We start from the raw sequence: 16,047 nt of genomic DNA, 5'->3' as shown, positions 1-16,047 counted from the left end.
TCAGTTAGAATTACAACTTGATTTTCTGTTATAAAGCAGCTCTCCAGTGTGGAGCTAGCTAATGATAAAATCTTCTTATTAGTGGGGGGAAAATACGTTTAATTAAAGTGATAGTTTGGTTTGCAGAGATCAAGACTTGATCTAGCTCAGGACTGTTTTGATTATCATAACCCTATACTGTATTTTAAGATAGATTATGTTGTGAATAAAATAGTTTATCCAAAAATAACGCGCCTTATCACTTGCCTTTATTTTGTTTCTTATTCATATGATAGATATAATATATATAATATAATAATATATAAATTCAAATATGAATGAAGTTGAGCGAATCGTATGTTTATATTAGTGGTGTCAAAATTAGCGCGTTAACGCAGGCGATTAATTTTTTTCAGTTTAACGCGTTAAAAATATTTAACGTAATTAACGCAGGGGCGGAGCTAGGGTTGGCCACCCTACTCACAACTGCTGCTTCTGTCTCTTATTTTTTCTTGACATGAATTGCGTTTATTTAGACTTTCAGATGCACACTTCAAATTCACCTCAGCGCCAGGCGCGAGTCAAACGAGTACGAAAAAGCTACAGGTGATGAGGTAGATTGAGTAGAAGAAAAGTGAACTGTGGTCAGATAAGCTGTTGTCAGGCCACATGTCAGTAAAAACGATTTTCCCCTGTCCTGTCAGCCGTTATACTGTGCTCATAGCACGTGCTCTTCAATTGCATGCACAAATGTGGCGGCGCGCACTGTAGCCTGTATCATTTAATATTAAAGCGCGAAAGAAACTACGAGCATGCAATGTCATGGTTATGTCGTCAGTAAAGTCATGATCATGAAGTTACCAAAAAGGCAATTAAAGCTTTAAAACTGTGCATGCATGTAAGTATTTGTTATATGAGTCACATTTAAGAACATGTCTCTGAAATGTTTTTCAAAACTGTACTGGAATATCCCAGCACCGTCTCCCTCTTCTAACACACCTGATTCAACTCGTCAGCTCATTAGTAGACACTTTAAGACCTGAATTGGGTCAGAAAAGGTAAAGAGTTATGAGAAAATAGGATGCGTGTCAGATCCACGTCATGTTCAGCAGCGGCAGCTCTTAAAGTAATAGCAGCCAAAATAACCTAATAACAGCTGCTGTGATATCTGTTAATCAAAGCACAAAAGAAAATAAAGCGGAAATCAATCACTTTTGTAGCTTTAAGGATGAATCTTTATTTAAATTACAATTTAGTGTTTGATAACTTCATTCAATGTCTGTATATTTCCTACTTGCTGAAGGGCACAGGTAGCTAAATATGACGTTTATTATGATGGGTTTATGTGAAGATTTTTTTAAGTTCATTTAAATTAGAAATTGTTATTTTTAAAAGTCTTAATAAATGTTCAAATTGATAGCTCTCAATAATACTGTAATGTTGAATGGCTAGTCAGTGGTTAAATATTAGGGGGGAAAACCATTTCATGGAGACATCAGTAGTGATACTCGCCTTCAGTCATAAAAAAAAAAAAGATGCTACTAAACAAATATTACAAATATACTGTTCTTTGTGTTTCTACATTAATTTGAAGATTGAATTAAATTATTGCAATATAAAAGTTTATTTAAAAACTTTAATGTTAGGTGGGATTAATCACGATTAATTTCAGAAAAATGTGCGATTAATTAGTTAATTATTTTTAATCTATTCACAGCACCACGACAGACACGTTTTTCCAATGAGCCTGGGTTGCACAAACGAGACCATTATGAAAATATTAAAAATAAGAAAGTCATTGCCTTTTTTCGAGTTGAATAATCTGATGCAGTTTTTTTTTTCTTTTCTAGGTGGTGCTTAAGGAAGTAGAGAAAAGACCTGTTGTGGGCAGTGAGGATCTTTCTATTCATCAGCTGACTATGGATAATTCACTATTTAGCACACAGAGCAAGTGTAAGTTTCATTAATCTTGGTAGGATTAATTTCTTGGTAGGTAAACTGTTTATAATGTGAGGAGGGTATCTGGTAAGTGTGTTACTGAAGTGTGCATTAAGTGTGCATTAACGTGTTAATGCGTTAAGTGTGCATTAACATTACCTGCCACATGCAGACAGCACTGTGTCAGTGGATGCAGTAGATTTAACGTGGTGGCAGGTCATTAAAAATGATGAGTATCTGTTTCTTTTGCTGGACTATTGACAGTAGTCTGCAGATGCCGCTACATAAATCTCACCAATATCATGGTAATAGAGATCTCATCATGTTACAATGAGACTGAGCCCTGAACTACACAGAAAGTGGTTATAGGAAAGAAGACAAGATTTACTGAAACGAAGCTGAAAAAAAACCCTTTTTGTCATGCATCATGAACTTGAGCACCTTAACATTTGACCACATACTAGTTGACAGATCAACACCAGTTCGGCAACTTGGTTATATGCTAAGGTTATCAAGTCACAACAGAGTCAATTTACATGTAGACAGGGATGCACATAAGAGGTGCGCATGCGTGACCGAAATAAGAAATGCGCTGGTTGACAGCTGTTAATACACAATCACCGTTTTAGATTGACTAACTGTAATACTGTGTAAGATTTCCATTCGAACTAAAAGAATAAATCTAGTATATGCACTGCCAGTTTCAGAGCAAAACTCAAAAACCGTGATACTTCATTCACTGACTTCAAAACCAGATGCGCATAGGTCTATAATTTCTTGATGGCAACCCGCCAGAATAAAAGCTTGCTGATTTTAGCTTTGAAAATGATGATAATTCATATAAAAAATAAAGAAATAAAATAAAATGAATGTGTAAATATTAGTATTATATTTTTAGTGCACTATAAAATAATAGGTTTTTTATTTGATACTCACTTTTTATTTTACAATATAATATAAATATTGTCACACTATTTTGTTTATTATTTTATTCAAAAAATAAATGAATGAAGTGCAATAATAATATTTCTATTATTAATAATTTTATTTTTTATAGTTATATATAATGGGTCACGCTATGTGCAGTGTGAGCACCAAACCAAATTTCCAGGTGCTCTCGTGTAAACCGGACTGAAAAACTACCACTGGTACAATACCAAAAATAGCCCTTTTTGGGGGGCTATGTTTAAATGTCATGAAAAGATGCCCAGGATATATTCCACCCAAAATCAAAAGAAAAAAAAAGGAAATGTCTTGGTAATTTTCATTACAGTCTCATTACTATAATTATTAACAGCACATATTTAAATACAGTGAATACAGTGCCTATTATGTGTATTTTTAAATAATTTAATAATAATAATTTTGAAGTTCCAATCAGCATTAAGCCAGTACAACACCTAAACCTTTATTAGTGCCATTTCTAAAAGCATGTGTACGTGGATTTCAAGTAAAAAAATGAAATGCTACAAAAGTGTGAAACAGGGTTTAGCATTAATGCACATAATCTGTAAGCTTTAGTCCAGAAATAGGTGGTGAAATGCATTTAAATTGTGAAAATTGTGCTTTAACATTTTAATCAGATAGACTTGCCTTGTTTCAGATGAGATCACACAACTGCCAGCCCAGGTGCCAGTAATCAAGCCCGATCCAGACCGAGCCAACCCGAAAATCGGCATCTCCGCTCTGGCTATCAGTGCTGATAATCGCTACCTTGCTACAAAGAATGGTGAGGCAATCATGAATCCTGAATGTGAATTTCCATAACTTACATTACTAGATAAAGATTTTAAACATTTGAAAGATTTCATAGATCGCAAAGAGCAGTCTCTAGCTAGTGAAATATTTTAGAGACGAGAGTATCTGCAAACATTTATATTCAGACAAGACACACTACAGGTGAATAGGGTGAAACACTAATGTATGACCATTCTTTTGTTTTGTATTACAAGTTTTATAAAATGCTGTTTAAATATGCAAATGCCATTGTCTATTTAATATGCACTCATTTGTATTCATTTTTCAGAACAGAAATTCACTGGTGCCTGAAAAAAAACAATGGTTTTTGCCTTTAGTGTTAACTTCCCTTACTTAAGATTTAATTGATTTCCATTACTTTTCCAGCCCCAGAAATCACAATTTTACAATGCACAGAAACGTTTTCAGTGACTGTGGGAACAGCTCCGCCTAGCTGTGTAGTTCACCTCTATCGCCATGCATTATGAGAAGCATTACATTCTGCCAGTGCCAACCTGGATCGTGTTTTCAGAGCCATTTGGTGTCCTTGCTTCTTAGGAAAGTCCCTTGCATTATTCTTCCTATTCAGAGGTCCTGACAACTGTGGCTCATAGGCTCGTGTGTTGTTGTTGGTTTCCACTGACGCTGTGTCTAACGTCTGTCAGATAACATGCCTCAGAGCCTGTGGGTGTGGGACATGCTGAGACTCGGTCTGCTGGCCGTCCTGGAGCAGACGGCTCCTGTGCGCTGCTTTGTCTGGGACCCACACAGACCTCGACTGGCTCTCTGCACCGGAAACACCAAAGTTTATCTGTGGTCACCAGCTGGCTGCGTGTCTGTGAATGTACCAGTCGAAGGTATGGATCCAGTTTCACCACTGTGCATGCCTCAGCATTACATTCAAACAAGCTTTTACTCCATTGCTTGACCAGCACATACAGTTCTGTGTGTTATAATAAAGCAACAAGCGGCTGTGTGTTACTGGTCAAAATGAACTGTATGCCACCTGCTAGTTGTGGCTAAATTTTCCTGCTATGAAAATTATTTTACTGGCCATGAAGCAATGCGTTAAAAATATTTTTTTCCCTCTATGACAAGATTTATGTATATGTTTTTCCTTGAATATTAATGACAAACAGGACATTATGTCACTAGCAGCATTGTATACAAGACGAGTCTGTCTCTTGGTGAAACTGCATCTTTCACAAAAATGTGAAGACGAGCCATCATTTTGTTTCTCATTTTAAAAAAACATTTAAAAAGGGAAAAATATTTCACATGCATCATCACATCTAGATCAACTTGTTTTATTTGTATAGCTCTTGTCACAATACACGATTGTTTCTAAGCAGCTTTACAGAAAAACATGTCAATGTTTTTTAAAAATCTTAATATCTTCATGCCTTATAGTCTCATTTAGCACATTAGAGCTGGACGATAATATTGTTGACATTTTGCAACGATAGAAGCAATCGAGCAGTTGAGGTATGCTGTAATATATATTTCCCTACGTGAGTATACTGTATGTATGCAAACAAAGCTGGACATACTTCTGTATAGAACTTTAAACAAATAATTATATAGCCACATTTTATGAAAAAAAAAAAATGCCAGTTTAGATTTATATATTATATATCGCTTTATGTGAGTGTACTGTATGTCAATACTTATAGCACTTCTTTAATTCATTATTAGTTTATTCATTCATTCAAGTTATTAATTCACTAATTCGTTAGAAAAACTTATGATGATAAATCTCCACTGATTTTTGAATTTAAATGTATTAATAATTACATGAATACATTTTAGTAATGCACAACCTATTGGTACCATCTCAGTTATTGGCTGATTTAATTTATATCATATTTAATTTATTGGTATCAGTCGATATGTTATATTGAATTTATTATTGTACATGTTAATTTCCCATATTTTTAGATTGTGATTTTTAGATTTAGATCTGATTCTCAGTCAAGTTAATCAAAAAACACTAATTTAATAATTTTTTAATGTAATATTAAGTCTTGAAATTAATATCCATTTGTATGATGCCTGAATTCACGTGTTGCATTTCAAATGATTGATTTTAGTTTGTAAGGTTTTTTTTTTTTAAGGTATTTGTACTGAAAAAAAAAAAGTAAGTTATTTTATACATTTTTATTATCTGTCATTTAGCATTAAAGCTTATTATCAGCTTTTTGTATTGGGCTGAATTTTAATAGATCAGTGCATCCATTAACAACTCTTCCACCATTCATTAGTCTCACTGTAGGCTGATAACTGATATCAAGCAAGATAAAGACAAAAATTATTCTATAAGAATATAATTTTTTGCATTAATATACAATTTAATTGATGCACAGACACTGCTTTGATTCTATCAGCCTTTTTTACAACTTCAGATCATTTATGTGACCCTGGACCACAAAACCAGTCATAAGGGTCAATTTTTCGTAGTTGAGATTTATACATCATCTGAAAGCTGAATAAATAAGCTATTCAATGGTGTATGGTTTGTTAGGATATGACAATATATGGCCGAGATACAACTATTTGAAAATCTGGAATCTGAGGGTGCAAAAAAATCAAAATATTGAGAAAATCACCTTTAAAGTTGTCCAAATGAAGTTCTTAGCAATGCATATTACTAATCAAAAATTAAGTTTTGATATATTTACAGTAGGAAATTTAAAAAATGTCTTCATGGAACATGATCTTTACTTAATATCCTAATGATTTTTGGCATAAAAGAAAAATGGATAATTTTGACCCCCATACAATGTATTTTTGGCTATTGCTACAAATATACCCCAGCGACTTAAGACTGCTTTTGTGCTCCAGGGTCACATATAGTTGTTTTGAAACCAGATTGAGGAAAAGCATTTCCCCTGAAACAATACAGGAAGCTGCTTGCATCAAAGGAAACATCTAACTTCTTTTTCTGTGTTTCCTCACAGGCAGTTTTCAGGTGCAGTCTCTGTTTTGGCACTGCAGTGGCAGCTCACTGGTGCTGCTCTCAAAAGAGCACATCTGCCTGTGTTACATGGAAGCAGAGGAGGAGAAATAAACCAGAGCTCTTCATCACACTCCCCAGAGCCTGCTTCTACAATACAGGAGCAGTTCCTGCAATCCTGTGAGATCTGCTCTCCAAAGAACTCGAGGCTAAACACTGTGTCTGTCTACAAATGTACTACAAATACACTTCTGTGTAGTTTTCAGGTGAGGTTTTATAACTTGGTTTCAGCTTGACACAAATGATTTTCGATAGAGCACATGCTATAATGAGTATAATAGTCTGTGAGGGAATGAAATGTGGTTTTGTGTTGTCAAGTACAGATATATAGCATGTGTGATTCTCCAGCACCAGCATAGTGCAAATGAGCCGATGCTTTCACTCACATCTGCTTCTTATGGCCTTAGACAAGCTAAATAACGGTTTTGGAGGACCAAATATATCATACAAACACATCACATTTATGTCACTTTAGATTTGATGTGATTTTGAAGGTTTTGTTGTTTTTTCAGATGAATGTGAATGGTTGTGAATGACAATTTCCTTAATGTTTAAGGTTTGAAAACTAGATTTATTTTTATAAAGTTAGCGCTATTTGTAATAAAGGTTTCTACATTGATGTTTCCCATAGGTTTTGTCTGTCTTCTACAGAGATTACAGGTGAACCTGTCAAGAACAATTCACAAAAAGTATTACTGTAATAGACTACTAAGGAATTAAATACAATTAATACTATAAATACCAAGATTTATAAATACTTTCATTTAGATTTAATTAAGATTGTTTTGCATCCAATTAATGACAATTTATGTGGACTTGTGCTTAATCTCACAATGTAAAACATTTTGTAAAAACAAGACACAACAAATGAGAAAAAAAAGTTAAAAGAACCATAATTTTACTTAAAGCATGATGTTTATATTACATAAATCAGTGTGATGAAATCCAGGCAACAATTTTTAAGATGATTTCAAAAATTAAATTTAAACAAACCTGGAGGAGTTCAGATCTAGGCTTGATTTGCGTAACACAAACAATATTTTACTATAATAACATGGATGAGTTAAAAAAAAATAAAAAATTTTACTTGAAAAACAATTACATGTGTTTTTGAAAAGAGGAAAAGGTGCTTCGATTTTGTTTTTGGTGAATTGAGGCTATGGCTAACAAATTATACATCTAACAAGTTGCAGGCATAACCATCATGCACAACTTTACATTACATTTAAAACAAATATAGAAAAAAAACACTGATGCCTGTATTAAAAAAAAACAGACACTTTCAACAAGGTTACAACTATTTCTCCATGTATAGCCAAAAAAAAAGAAACAAACAGAAATTGGCCAACAAACGAGCATATGCGTGAAAAATACTTCAAAGTCTCTGAACCCGTAATCGCTCAACAGCAGGAAACCTTCAAGTTCACGTCCCGCCGTGTCGTGCATCCTTAAACAAAAGCCAATCTGTTGACCAACATCCCCTGAGGAATCAACAGTATCAAACACACACTGTTTGCCTTGGTTAACTTCATTTCAACTTTCTGTAAATTAGGCAGGACTTAAACATTGTCTTTTAGGTTAAAGAAATGAGGCATGAATTATGGATAAAGCACACAAACATGAGTTGTACATAAAGCACACGTAACAGTAGTACGCTACATTTCATGAGTTTACAGCAGCCACAAGAAGACCTGAAATTCACTTTGAAATAAGAACAGTGTGAGAAAATACATGTCAGGCAGGTGCTTCCTGTGGACACACTTGAGAATACATGTCCCCTGTCTATATTACCATGGTTTTTGGTGTGTTGCCTAAAGCCAGCATTATATCTGAAGATATCATGCGGACAATACTGTGTTCTATTACAAACATTATTTCACACATTGCATAAATTGCAATTTGACCTTATATTAGTAGCAGTGTTTGGGATATAAATCCTGCCTGAGTCATAATGCTGATTTTAAATATTAAATTATGCTGATTCTATTGATTTTAACTTTCATTACTAATGAGAATTAGATTTTTTTTTCACATTACATTGAGAATTGAGCTCATTTTCTTTATGCAAAACATTATTTTGGGTTTCATTTTGCAAAGACAGATGCAGATTGTATTAAATGTAAAGTCTCATGGGTCTAGATCTAAATAATTCTAAAATTATTAAGAGATTTCATTTATGTAAGCAATATGAGTACTAAAACCTAAATTGTTATGTTCAGTAACAGTCCAAATCAACTTTATTCAGAGAGTTTCAAACCTTATAAAAGCACTGCAGTGCAGAGGAAAATAAGTACATTTTACGTCACGTAAGTCTTAGTTTTTATTTAATAGTAGTGCTGTTCAGAAAGCATGCAGTTTTAAAACCTTTTTAGCCCACATTGGACCCCATTCATGAAACAAACAGAACAAACTTTCATGCAAATCGTTCATAAAAAAAATGTTATTTTTGTTTTGCGATCAATTGTGAACATGGAATTAAATATTGAAATTTACATGATTCAACTGAAAAATTCACAAAAATTTGTTCTGGTTGTGTTTCATGAAGTACACCATTTTAACTCCACTGGTATTTAAAGTTGCCATGAAATGGAAATCTATTTTCTAAATGCATGTTATAGATCATTGCCGTGAATATTTCATCTGTGCATATGGTTCTTATTTTTTATTTTATTTATTGTTTTTGAGCTTGTATTGTTTAATCAAAATGTCATAACTGAACCTTCCAGTGAGCAGACTTCTCAGATCATCTAGTGCACTTAAACCCGTCTCCACAAACACCCACTTCTCAAAATACAATCAACAACCCATGCATAGAACCAAATTCACACCCTATATTTTTTCTTTTTTCGTTAATCCATTACACTCGGATTAACGAATTTACACTACATCAAAATACAGGTGAAAAAATCCGGGCTGCGTTTCCCAAAAGCATCGTAAGCCTAAGTAGATCGTAGAACCATTGGCACCAGCGGTCTCTATGATCAATTTAGCTCACGATGCTTTTGGGAAATGCTTGCCCGGATGGATTTTCATCGCCACTTTGACCGAAGTCCAATATGTCAAAGTAAATGTTCAGAATGCAACATATGCAATATCTTTTGCAGCGTGTCGCACATGAGCACCGCGTTTTTAAGATGCTGTGTCAAGTTAAAAGAATTTAAACTTTTACACACAGTGCCGCTCATCAATGTCAGTTCCAAAACAATGGACCAATCAGAAGACCCCGGTGGCGGGGCAAGCGTTGTGAGCTTTAGGGTGAATTCCAAATGGCTTTTTTGCGCCCTTAAAGGGCACTTCTGGAAGGGGATGCCATTTGTAGGGACTTAATAGGGATAGTGATCAATGGTCAAATCGTTGCCAGTAACACACACTGCATCTCCAAACCATTCGAACACATTAGAAAGGCTTTTTTTTTTTTTTTACCACATGTGAATAGAGGAAGAGGGCTTCATCCAGGCACATCCTGCTGCAGTGACCACACGTCTCACTGCCTGGCACATTTCACACGCTATCTACATCCAAACAACAAAATAAGCAGTAAGTACTGGACTCACATACTCAAGTGTAGCAGTATCACTCAAAAACAGCACTTGACTGGAGGATGAGAAATGGAGGGAGAATTCAGGAGTTAAAAGCCGATTTTCCCCCTTGTCATGGCGTAGCCCAGTTTGGCTTCATTGTTGATGAAGGACATGATGCCCAGGTAAGTCTCGATCAGGAGCGGCCGCTCCAGTATCAGCACGCCATTGGCTCGTCCCGGGATGGGGAAGTCTTTATGGGCTTTTTTCACAGCCTGGACAAGCTGCGTCTTGAAATTCTCAAGCTGAAATTGTGAGCAGAATTCATTTCTATTTGTCTTCCTGTGTATACAGCAAAGTATGAAGAGCTCACTGAAAGGTTTTAGCCACGATTTTGGCGTCTGAGATCGAGATTTCAAAAGATTTCCTTTAGCGCAGAACCTGCAGTTCACTTTGCTTGCATTTTCTTTTTTGTGAACTGTGAAAGTTATTTATGCATTTCATCTTGTTTTTTTTTTTTTAGGATTTTGTTGCAAGATTTCAAAATTGATTATTGTATGAAATTGTCTTGTCATGATACTAGAATTTCTAACTTTTATAAAACACCTTAAGAAATTTTGATATTTGATACCATTTTCCAAAAACATGCCACATTAGCATAAAATTTGAACAATAACAGTAGTTTAGTTTAATTTGGCCCAATTCAAAGTATTTTCTTATCAACTCTGAGACTCCTCAGGAATGATAGCTCCCTGAGTGAGATAATTATTATTATTATACAATAACACTATAAAATACAAAATGTATTAATTATTCATATTCATGCATTATTAATTATTATTAAAGCAATAAGCCCCGTGAAGCCGTGGTTTACAGTGAATTTATAACAGCTAAGGGACGTTGTTAGGCACGATGTGACGCGGAGTGCCTAAAGCCCCCTTAGCTGTTATAAATTCACTGTAAACCATGGCTACGGTTATTCCATATACGTAGTAAGGTTTCACAAAATAAAACAGAGCAAATAAAGTGTAATGATAATAATAAAAACAGTATTCTTCCACCAAACAATGTAGTTCCTCAGAAACAGTTGTGGTTGCAACAAAGTGGTTACCGAGCAACTCACAGAAGTAGACAAAGGTGTATGTTTGTAGAGTACTGCTGCGTTCAAGTCCTCCTGGGACAATCGTACTTACGAGTTGACAAGTCGTAATTACAACGTCAGGTGCGTTCAAGTCACTTTGGTCGGAACAATATGGCGATTGAACTTTTTTTCCATAAAATTCAACGATTTTTTTAACTTTACATCTACAAGATGATGAATAAAGAATGTGCGTCATTGTGTTTTTGCTTTTTTCTGTTTTTATTAAATTTATGAAGGTGATGTAAACTGCATCATTATATGTTCTTTGGTAATTATACAATAATATAATATTTTGTATATGTAACAGTTTTATTTTACATTACAAAAAATTAATCATTTTATTAATTTCAACAAATTTACCATCAATACAGATGCTGCATATCTAGTCTTTGGATGCGTCCACTGCATCCAACACGTTTTCTCACTGACACGCCCCCAACTCGGAAACTCGGGGCTTAAAGAAAATTAGTTTCCCACTCGTAATAACGACTTTGTGGTGGCGTTCATGTGCGTTCAACTCGTAAATACGATCTATCCGACATGACTTGAACGCACCATACTTTACAACAGCTTCGAACGCGGCTCAGCCAATCAGAATCAAGGACCGGAACTATCCGTTTTATAAGTTAAATTTTACTTTACAAAAGGAAAATTACAATACTTATGAATTTCTTCTTTGGCCAAAGTTAAACTCTTGAGCTTTTATTTTGGTGGAAAACTGCAAAGAAGCTTTAAATCCCAAAAAATTGTGGAAATTATGCCGAATGTGAAAAAGCGTAACTGGCAGTCTAAATTCAGACTTTTTTTTTTTTTTTGAGTGTTTTTTTCTGTAAACCAAGTCGTGTGTGCCTGTGTGTGCATTCATCCAATCATTATTCACTTATTTATTCAATCATGGACAATACACATTAATTAAACACACAGACTCAATATAAAATGTGCCAGATTTGGCCAAGATGGCTAATTTTCATTGTGTCCCTGGGCGGGTTGATGCAAAAAGTAAAAAGATATATAAATGTTCCCAATTCTGGTTTGACAACAACCACATTTTTACATTTCTAGAAAACAGTGTCGCGCTTCACTCTGAAACATGCAGTGCATTTCATTAAAACACACACCGCTGTGTGCGTCAGCTCACTGTCAGAGAGAGCGAGAATGCAGCTGGTACCTGTGCATCCATACAGCGGAAGATAATCATTTCAAATGTTTCAGTATTGATACAGAACCATCTATAAGACTCAAACACTAGTAGGAAGCACAGTTACCTGGCAGAGGGAGGCCACCTTTTCATCGGCGTGTGCCATGGGGTGTTTGGTGAAGGTGGCGTAGGGTATGTCAGTGGACCAGGGGTTCCAGCGATTCATGAACGAAGGTTTTGGCTGCTTGTCCCACTGGACACGGATACCGGTTCCCTCTCTCCTTCACACACACACAAACAAAGTTTAATACGACCTAAATCTAGTTTCGATTTTTAAAGTTTGTTATTATAATGTTCTAATTAACATAACGGTGTGGAGAAAGCCATGGGACATTTGTCATTTAATGACAATGTCAATCAGCAGATTGTATTTTGTGCTTGAGAATGAAGTGTTTTACTTGTTGAGGGATTTTGGGGGAAACTCAAACTCGCCGACTGAGATCGTGTCCACAGCGTTCAGGGAAATTCTGATGACCTGCTGACACTGGAGGTTTATGAAGTCATATTTGCACGCCAACAAAGACCTGCAACAGACCAGCAGCTCATTCAGAACCCATTTCCTGATACTAACAGTTAAACATCCATTCCAGTGAAAACTTACAGTACTCTCTTACCTCTCAGTTATAAGAACCAGTCTCTCTTTTTCATTGTTCCAGTGATCGATTCTGTGGTCAAATATAAAGAGGACATGAAGCCGGCTGAACAGACATCCGTCAAATTCTGCAGCAAAACATACTGTAGAGGTACCATGGTACAGTGATGTTATGACATATTAGTATCACGGTACTTTAATGGATGCCATATTACTGACAGCGACTACAATTAAATCCCATGGTATTTACATAGTAACCCAAGGTAAATCAAAAGTACATGAAAAAAAAAATAGCATAGTATTTCCCAAAAGCCATGGTAGTCCCATGGTATGTTTTTGTGTGAAGGTTGCAATCAATATCCACTGAAGGCCCTTCTGTTCATTTAGAAATTCATGCAATAAAAGTGATATTGTGTTAAGAAATGGCAATAGACTCACTCAGCTAGCAGCCACACGCTAAGAACCTCTCCGTCTTCTGAAGGCAAGGCAACCGTGCGGATATCATTGACTGCCTGCTCTATGGTTCCTGGCTGAGACCAAAGCAAAAACAGCACCTAATTTAGATGCTTGAAACAACATCAAATGGATGTCAAAAAAAAAAGATACAACTTATTTCTACTGTGTAGTTAAAGTCCGTATAGGCCAGTGGTTCTCAACTTTTTGACTCCAAGGCCTCCATTCTCCTCAAAAATAATTTTCACTCACAATTTCTTCCTTGTAAATTGTTTTGGCATACCTAGAAAAATGCATATAAAAAAAAAAAAAGTATAAAACTTCCCATTAGTATTTTATTAATTTATATGACCTATTCAGGTCAAGAAAACACGCCTTTATAATTACAATCCCTAATATTTTAAGGAATTCCTAGACACTGAAAATCCTGGTTCTTTATAGAAAAAAAAAAGAAAAAAAGTTGTTGAGAGGTGAATTAAAATAAGACATTTCCTGATTGCTGCATCTCTTGTCTTATTTTAAATCTTGAGGCCCCCTATAGGGCCCCGGCCCCTGGGCTGAGAACCACTGCTATAGGCCACATAAACGGATGACAACAGCTCAAGATCAAACACAAAAGCATGATACCACACTACTCCCATAGTTTACAATGTACATCACTGCATGGGTCTCATTTATCAAACAATCATATGTGGATTGGAGTGTAAAACCTGTGTACAAACATGCAGAAAGCGTGATGCGTCAAATGTATTAAATGTATTCTAAATTTACACTCTAAAAAATGCTGGGTTAAATATAACCCAGCGCTGGGTTAAAAAGGAACAAACCCAGCCCTGGGTCCAAAACATAACCCAACTGCTGGGTCAAAACAACCCAATAGCTGGGTTTGTCCCTTTTTAAACCAGCGCTGGGTTATATTTAACCCAGCATTTTTTAGAGTGTATGATAAAATTGAACCGACTGAAACCACACATACACAAAAATAAATAAAATAGCATGCTGTTCTTTGCTTTTATATTTATTCATTTAGCAGACACTGTAATATAAAGTGACTTGAGTGACAAACCAGAATATAAGTTAGAGGAAGAAGCATTTTATCTATATGGGTAATAATGTTTCAGGTGGTTGTGGAGGTAGTGAATGACCATTTATTAGAATTATAACATTTACATCATCATCATTCTAAAAAGAACGCAAGTCTAATGAAATGGTGTGTTTCATTCATACCATTCGAGTGGTCATCTCGGATTCATTTCTATAAATTCACAAAATTTGTCCCTAACATTTCCTGTAATCCCACCTCAATAGCAGCAAAAGTGTTTTGCAATACAACATGAAGACAATAAGTACTTTTTTAACGTGCGTCTGTCAGAAGTGAAAACATTTGCACCATAAATGCAAAAGAATTTGAATCTGTTTCAAACGTTTATCACTGCATACTATTTGAAAACTGTAGTAGGCAGTATACAGTATAGGCTACACAATACGCAGTACATTGGTATTCAATTCTGAACAGCCTGATACTGTCTTTGCCTCTTTTTTGGCAAAAACAATCAACTTCATGTCACATTAATCAGTGATTCAAACTGTTAACTGGGCTTCCTAATTATAGTTAGTTTCATAATTATGTTACAAGGTCACTACAGCTACTGCATTTCATTCCAGCTAACAAGAGACCGCTAGGCACAATGGCCGTGTCACAAATCCTGGTGAGCTCCCTACGCATTTTCGAGCAACAGGCATTCTTAAGCGTCAACTTAAAAAAAAAACAATTAAATGTTAACGTCTTTGCGTTTTGTTCATTTTATGAACGCGTCTATGATGCTCATCCATGAGCTTCTTTTGGTTTTGACATACAACCCCATCTAGTAAACACACTAAGAAACAAACCATTTTTTCACAGAATACACAACCTTGACTATCGAGTCCGGGCGTTCTGTAGCAAATACTGTGCTTCTTACTCACCCTGAAGACGAAATAATCCTTGACTTTGGCTCGCATGGTTGGGTTGTGGACATGGAAAGGCGTGAGGGTCTGTAGCGGGGTGCAGCAGGCCACCGAAGCTCCAGCTCGGGATAAATCCAGCCCATCATCACAGTCCGCCGGGTGTAAAACAGCCGCACCCGGGCTCTATGGTTGGGTTGGGGACATGGAAAGGCGTGAGGGTCTGTAGCGGGGTGCAGCAGGCCACCGAAGCTCCAGCTCGGGCCAAATCCAGCCCATCATCACAGTCCGCCGGGTGTAAAACAGCCGCACCCGGGCTCTCAGGGTCCACGCTGTCATTCAGCTGCAGCATTTCGCTAAAGCGTCGAGGACAAGCCGCAAATTTCCGTAAAAAGTGACTGCGCTCGGTTCCAGCAGCACTGTGTTGCGCAGGGGAACACCCACCTGCTCCACTCTACGCACGATTTAAAGGGACCCGTTCTGTTTATGAGTTACCAGCTGCATTCGGGTTTTTAAAGGAACAGTTCAGCCAAA

General features: G+C 36.1%; 2 protein-coding genes across 2 annotated transcripts in view; one reads left to right on the top strand and one right to left on the bottom strand.

Moving 5' to 3' along the window:
* Nucleotides 1-7,911, top strand: part of LOC107678416 (WD repeat-containing protein WRAP73-like) — a 26,048-nt gene extending 18,137 nt beyond the window's left edge. Inside the window, exons 11-13 of the mRNA XM_016473665.1 lie at nucleotides 3,521-3,646; nucleotides 4,320-4,511; nucleotides 6,612-7,911. Of these exons, the coding sequence (XP_016329151.1) occupies nucleotides 3,521-3,646; nucleotides 4,320-4,511; nucleotides 6,612-6,721 (428 nt within the window). The 3' untranslated portion in view covers nucleotides 6,722-7,911. The remainder of the gene's footprint in view (nucleotides 1-3,520; nucleotides 3,647-4,319; nucleotides 4,512-6,611) is intronic.
* Nucleotides 7,819-16,047, bottom strand: LOC107678419 (tumor protein p63-regulated gene 1-like protein). Its single transcript, XM_016473666.1, has 7 exons — nucleotides 15,777-16,047; nucleotides 15,535-15,646; nucleotides 13,555-13,646; nucleotides 13,139-13,189; nucleotides 12,923-13,048; nucleotides 12,592-12,745; nucleotides 7,819-10,490 (listed from the first exon to the last, which is right to left on the bottom strand). Exons 1-7 carry the CDS (start codon nucleotides 15,863-15,865, stop codon nucleotides 10,296-10,298), a joined length of 819 nt encoding a protein of 272 aa, XP_016329152.1. The 5' UTR covers nucleotides 15,866-16,047; the 3' UTR covers nucleotides 7,819-10,295.

The sequence above is a fragment of the Sinocyclocheilus anshuiensis genome, unplaced genomic scaffold (genome assembly GCF_001515605.1).
Source record: "Sinocyclocheilus anshuiensis isolate Anshui unplaced genomic scaffold, SAMN03320099.WGS_v1.1 scaffold112, whole genome shotgun sequence".
In the NCBI taxonomy this organism is placed as follows: Eukaryota; Metazoa; Chordata; class Actinopteri; order Cypriniformes; family Cyprinidae; genus Sinocyclocheilus; species Sinocyclocheilus anshuiensis.
Note: the sequence above shows the minus strand (reverse complement) of the source record. Positions and strands in the feature narration are given on the sequence as shown.

Excerpts from the sequence above, each read along its gene's own strand:
- LOC107678419 (XM_016473666.1), bottom strand. The coding sequence starts at position 15,865 with ATGCTGCAGCTGAATGACAGCGTGGACCCTGAGAGCCCGGGTGCGGCT. Across the intron at positions 13,647-15,534 it reads AGGATTATTTCGTCTTCAGG|CCAGGAACCATAGAGCAGGC; the intron begins GTGAGTAAGAAG and ends CTTTGGTCTCAG. Across the intron at positions 10,491-12,591 it reads AGGTGGCCTCCCTCTGCCAG|CTTGAGAATTTCAAGACGCA; the intron begins GTAACTGTGCTT and ends TCACAATTTCAG.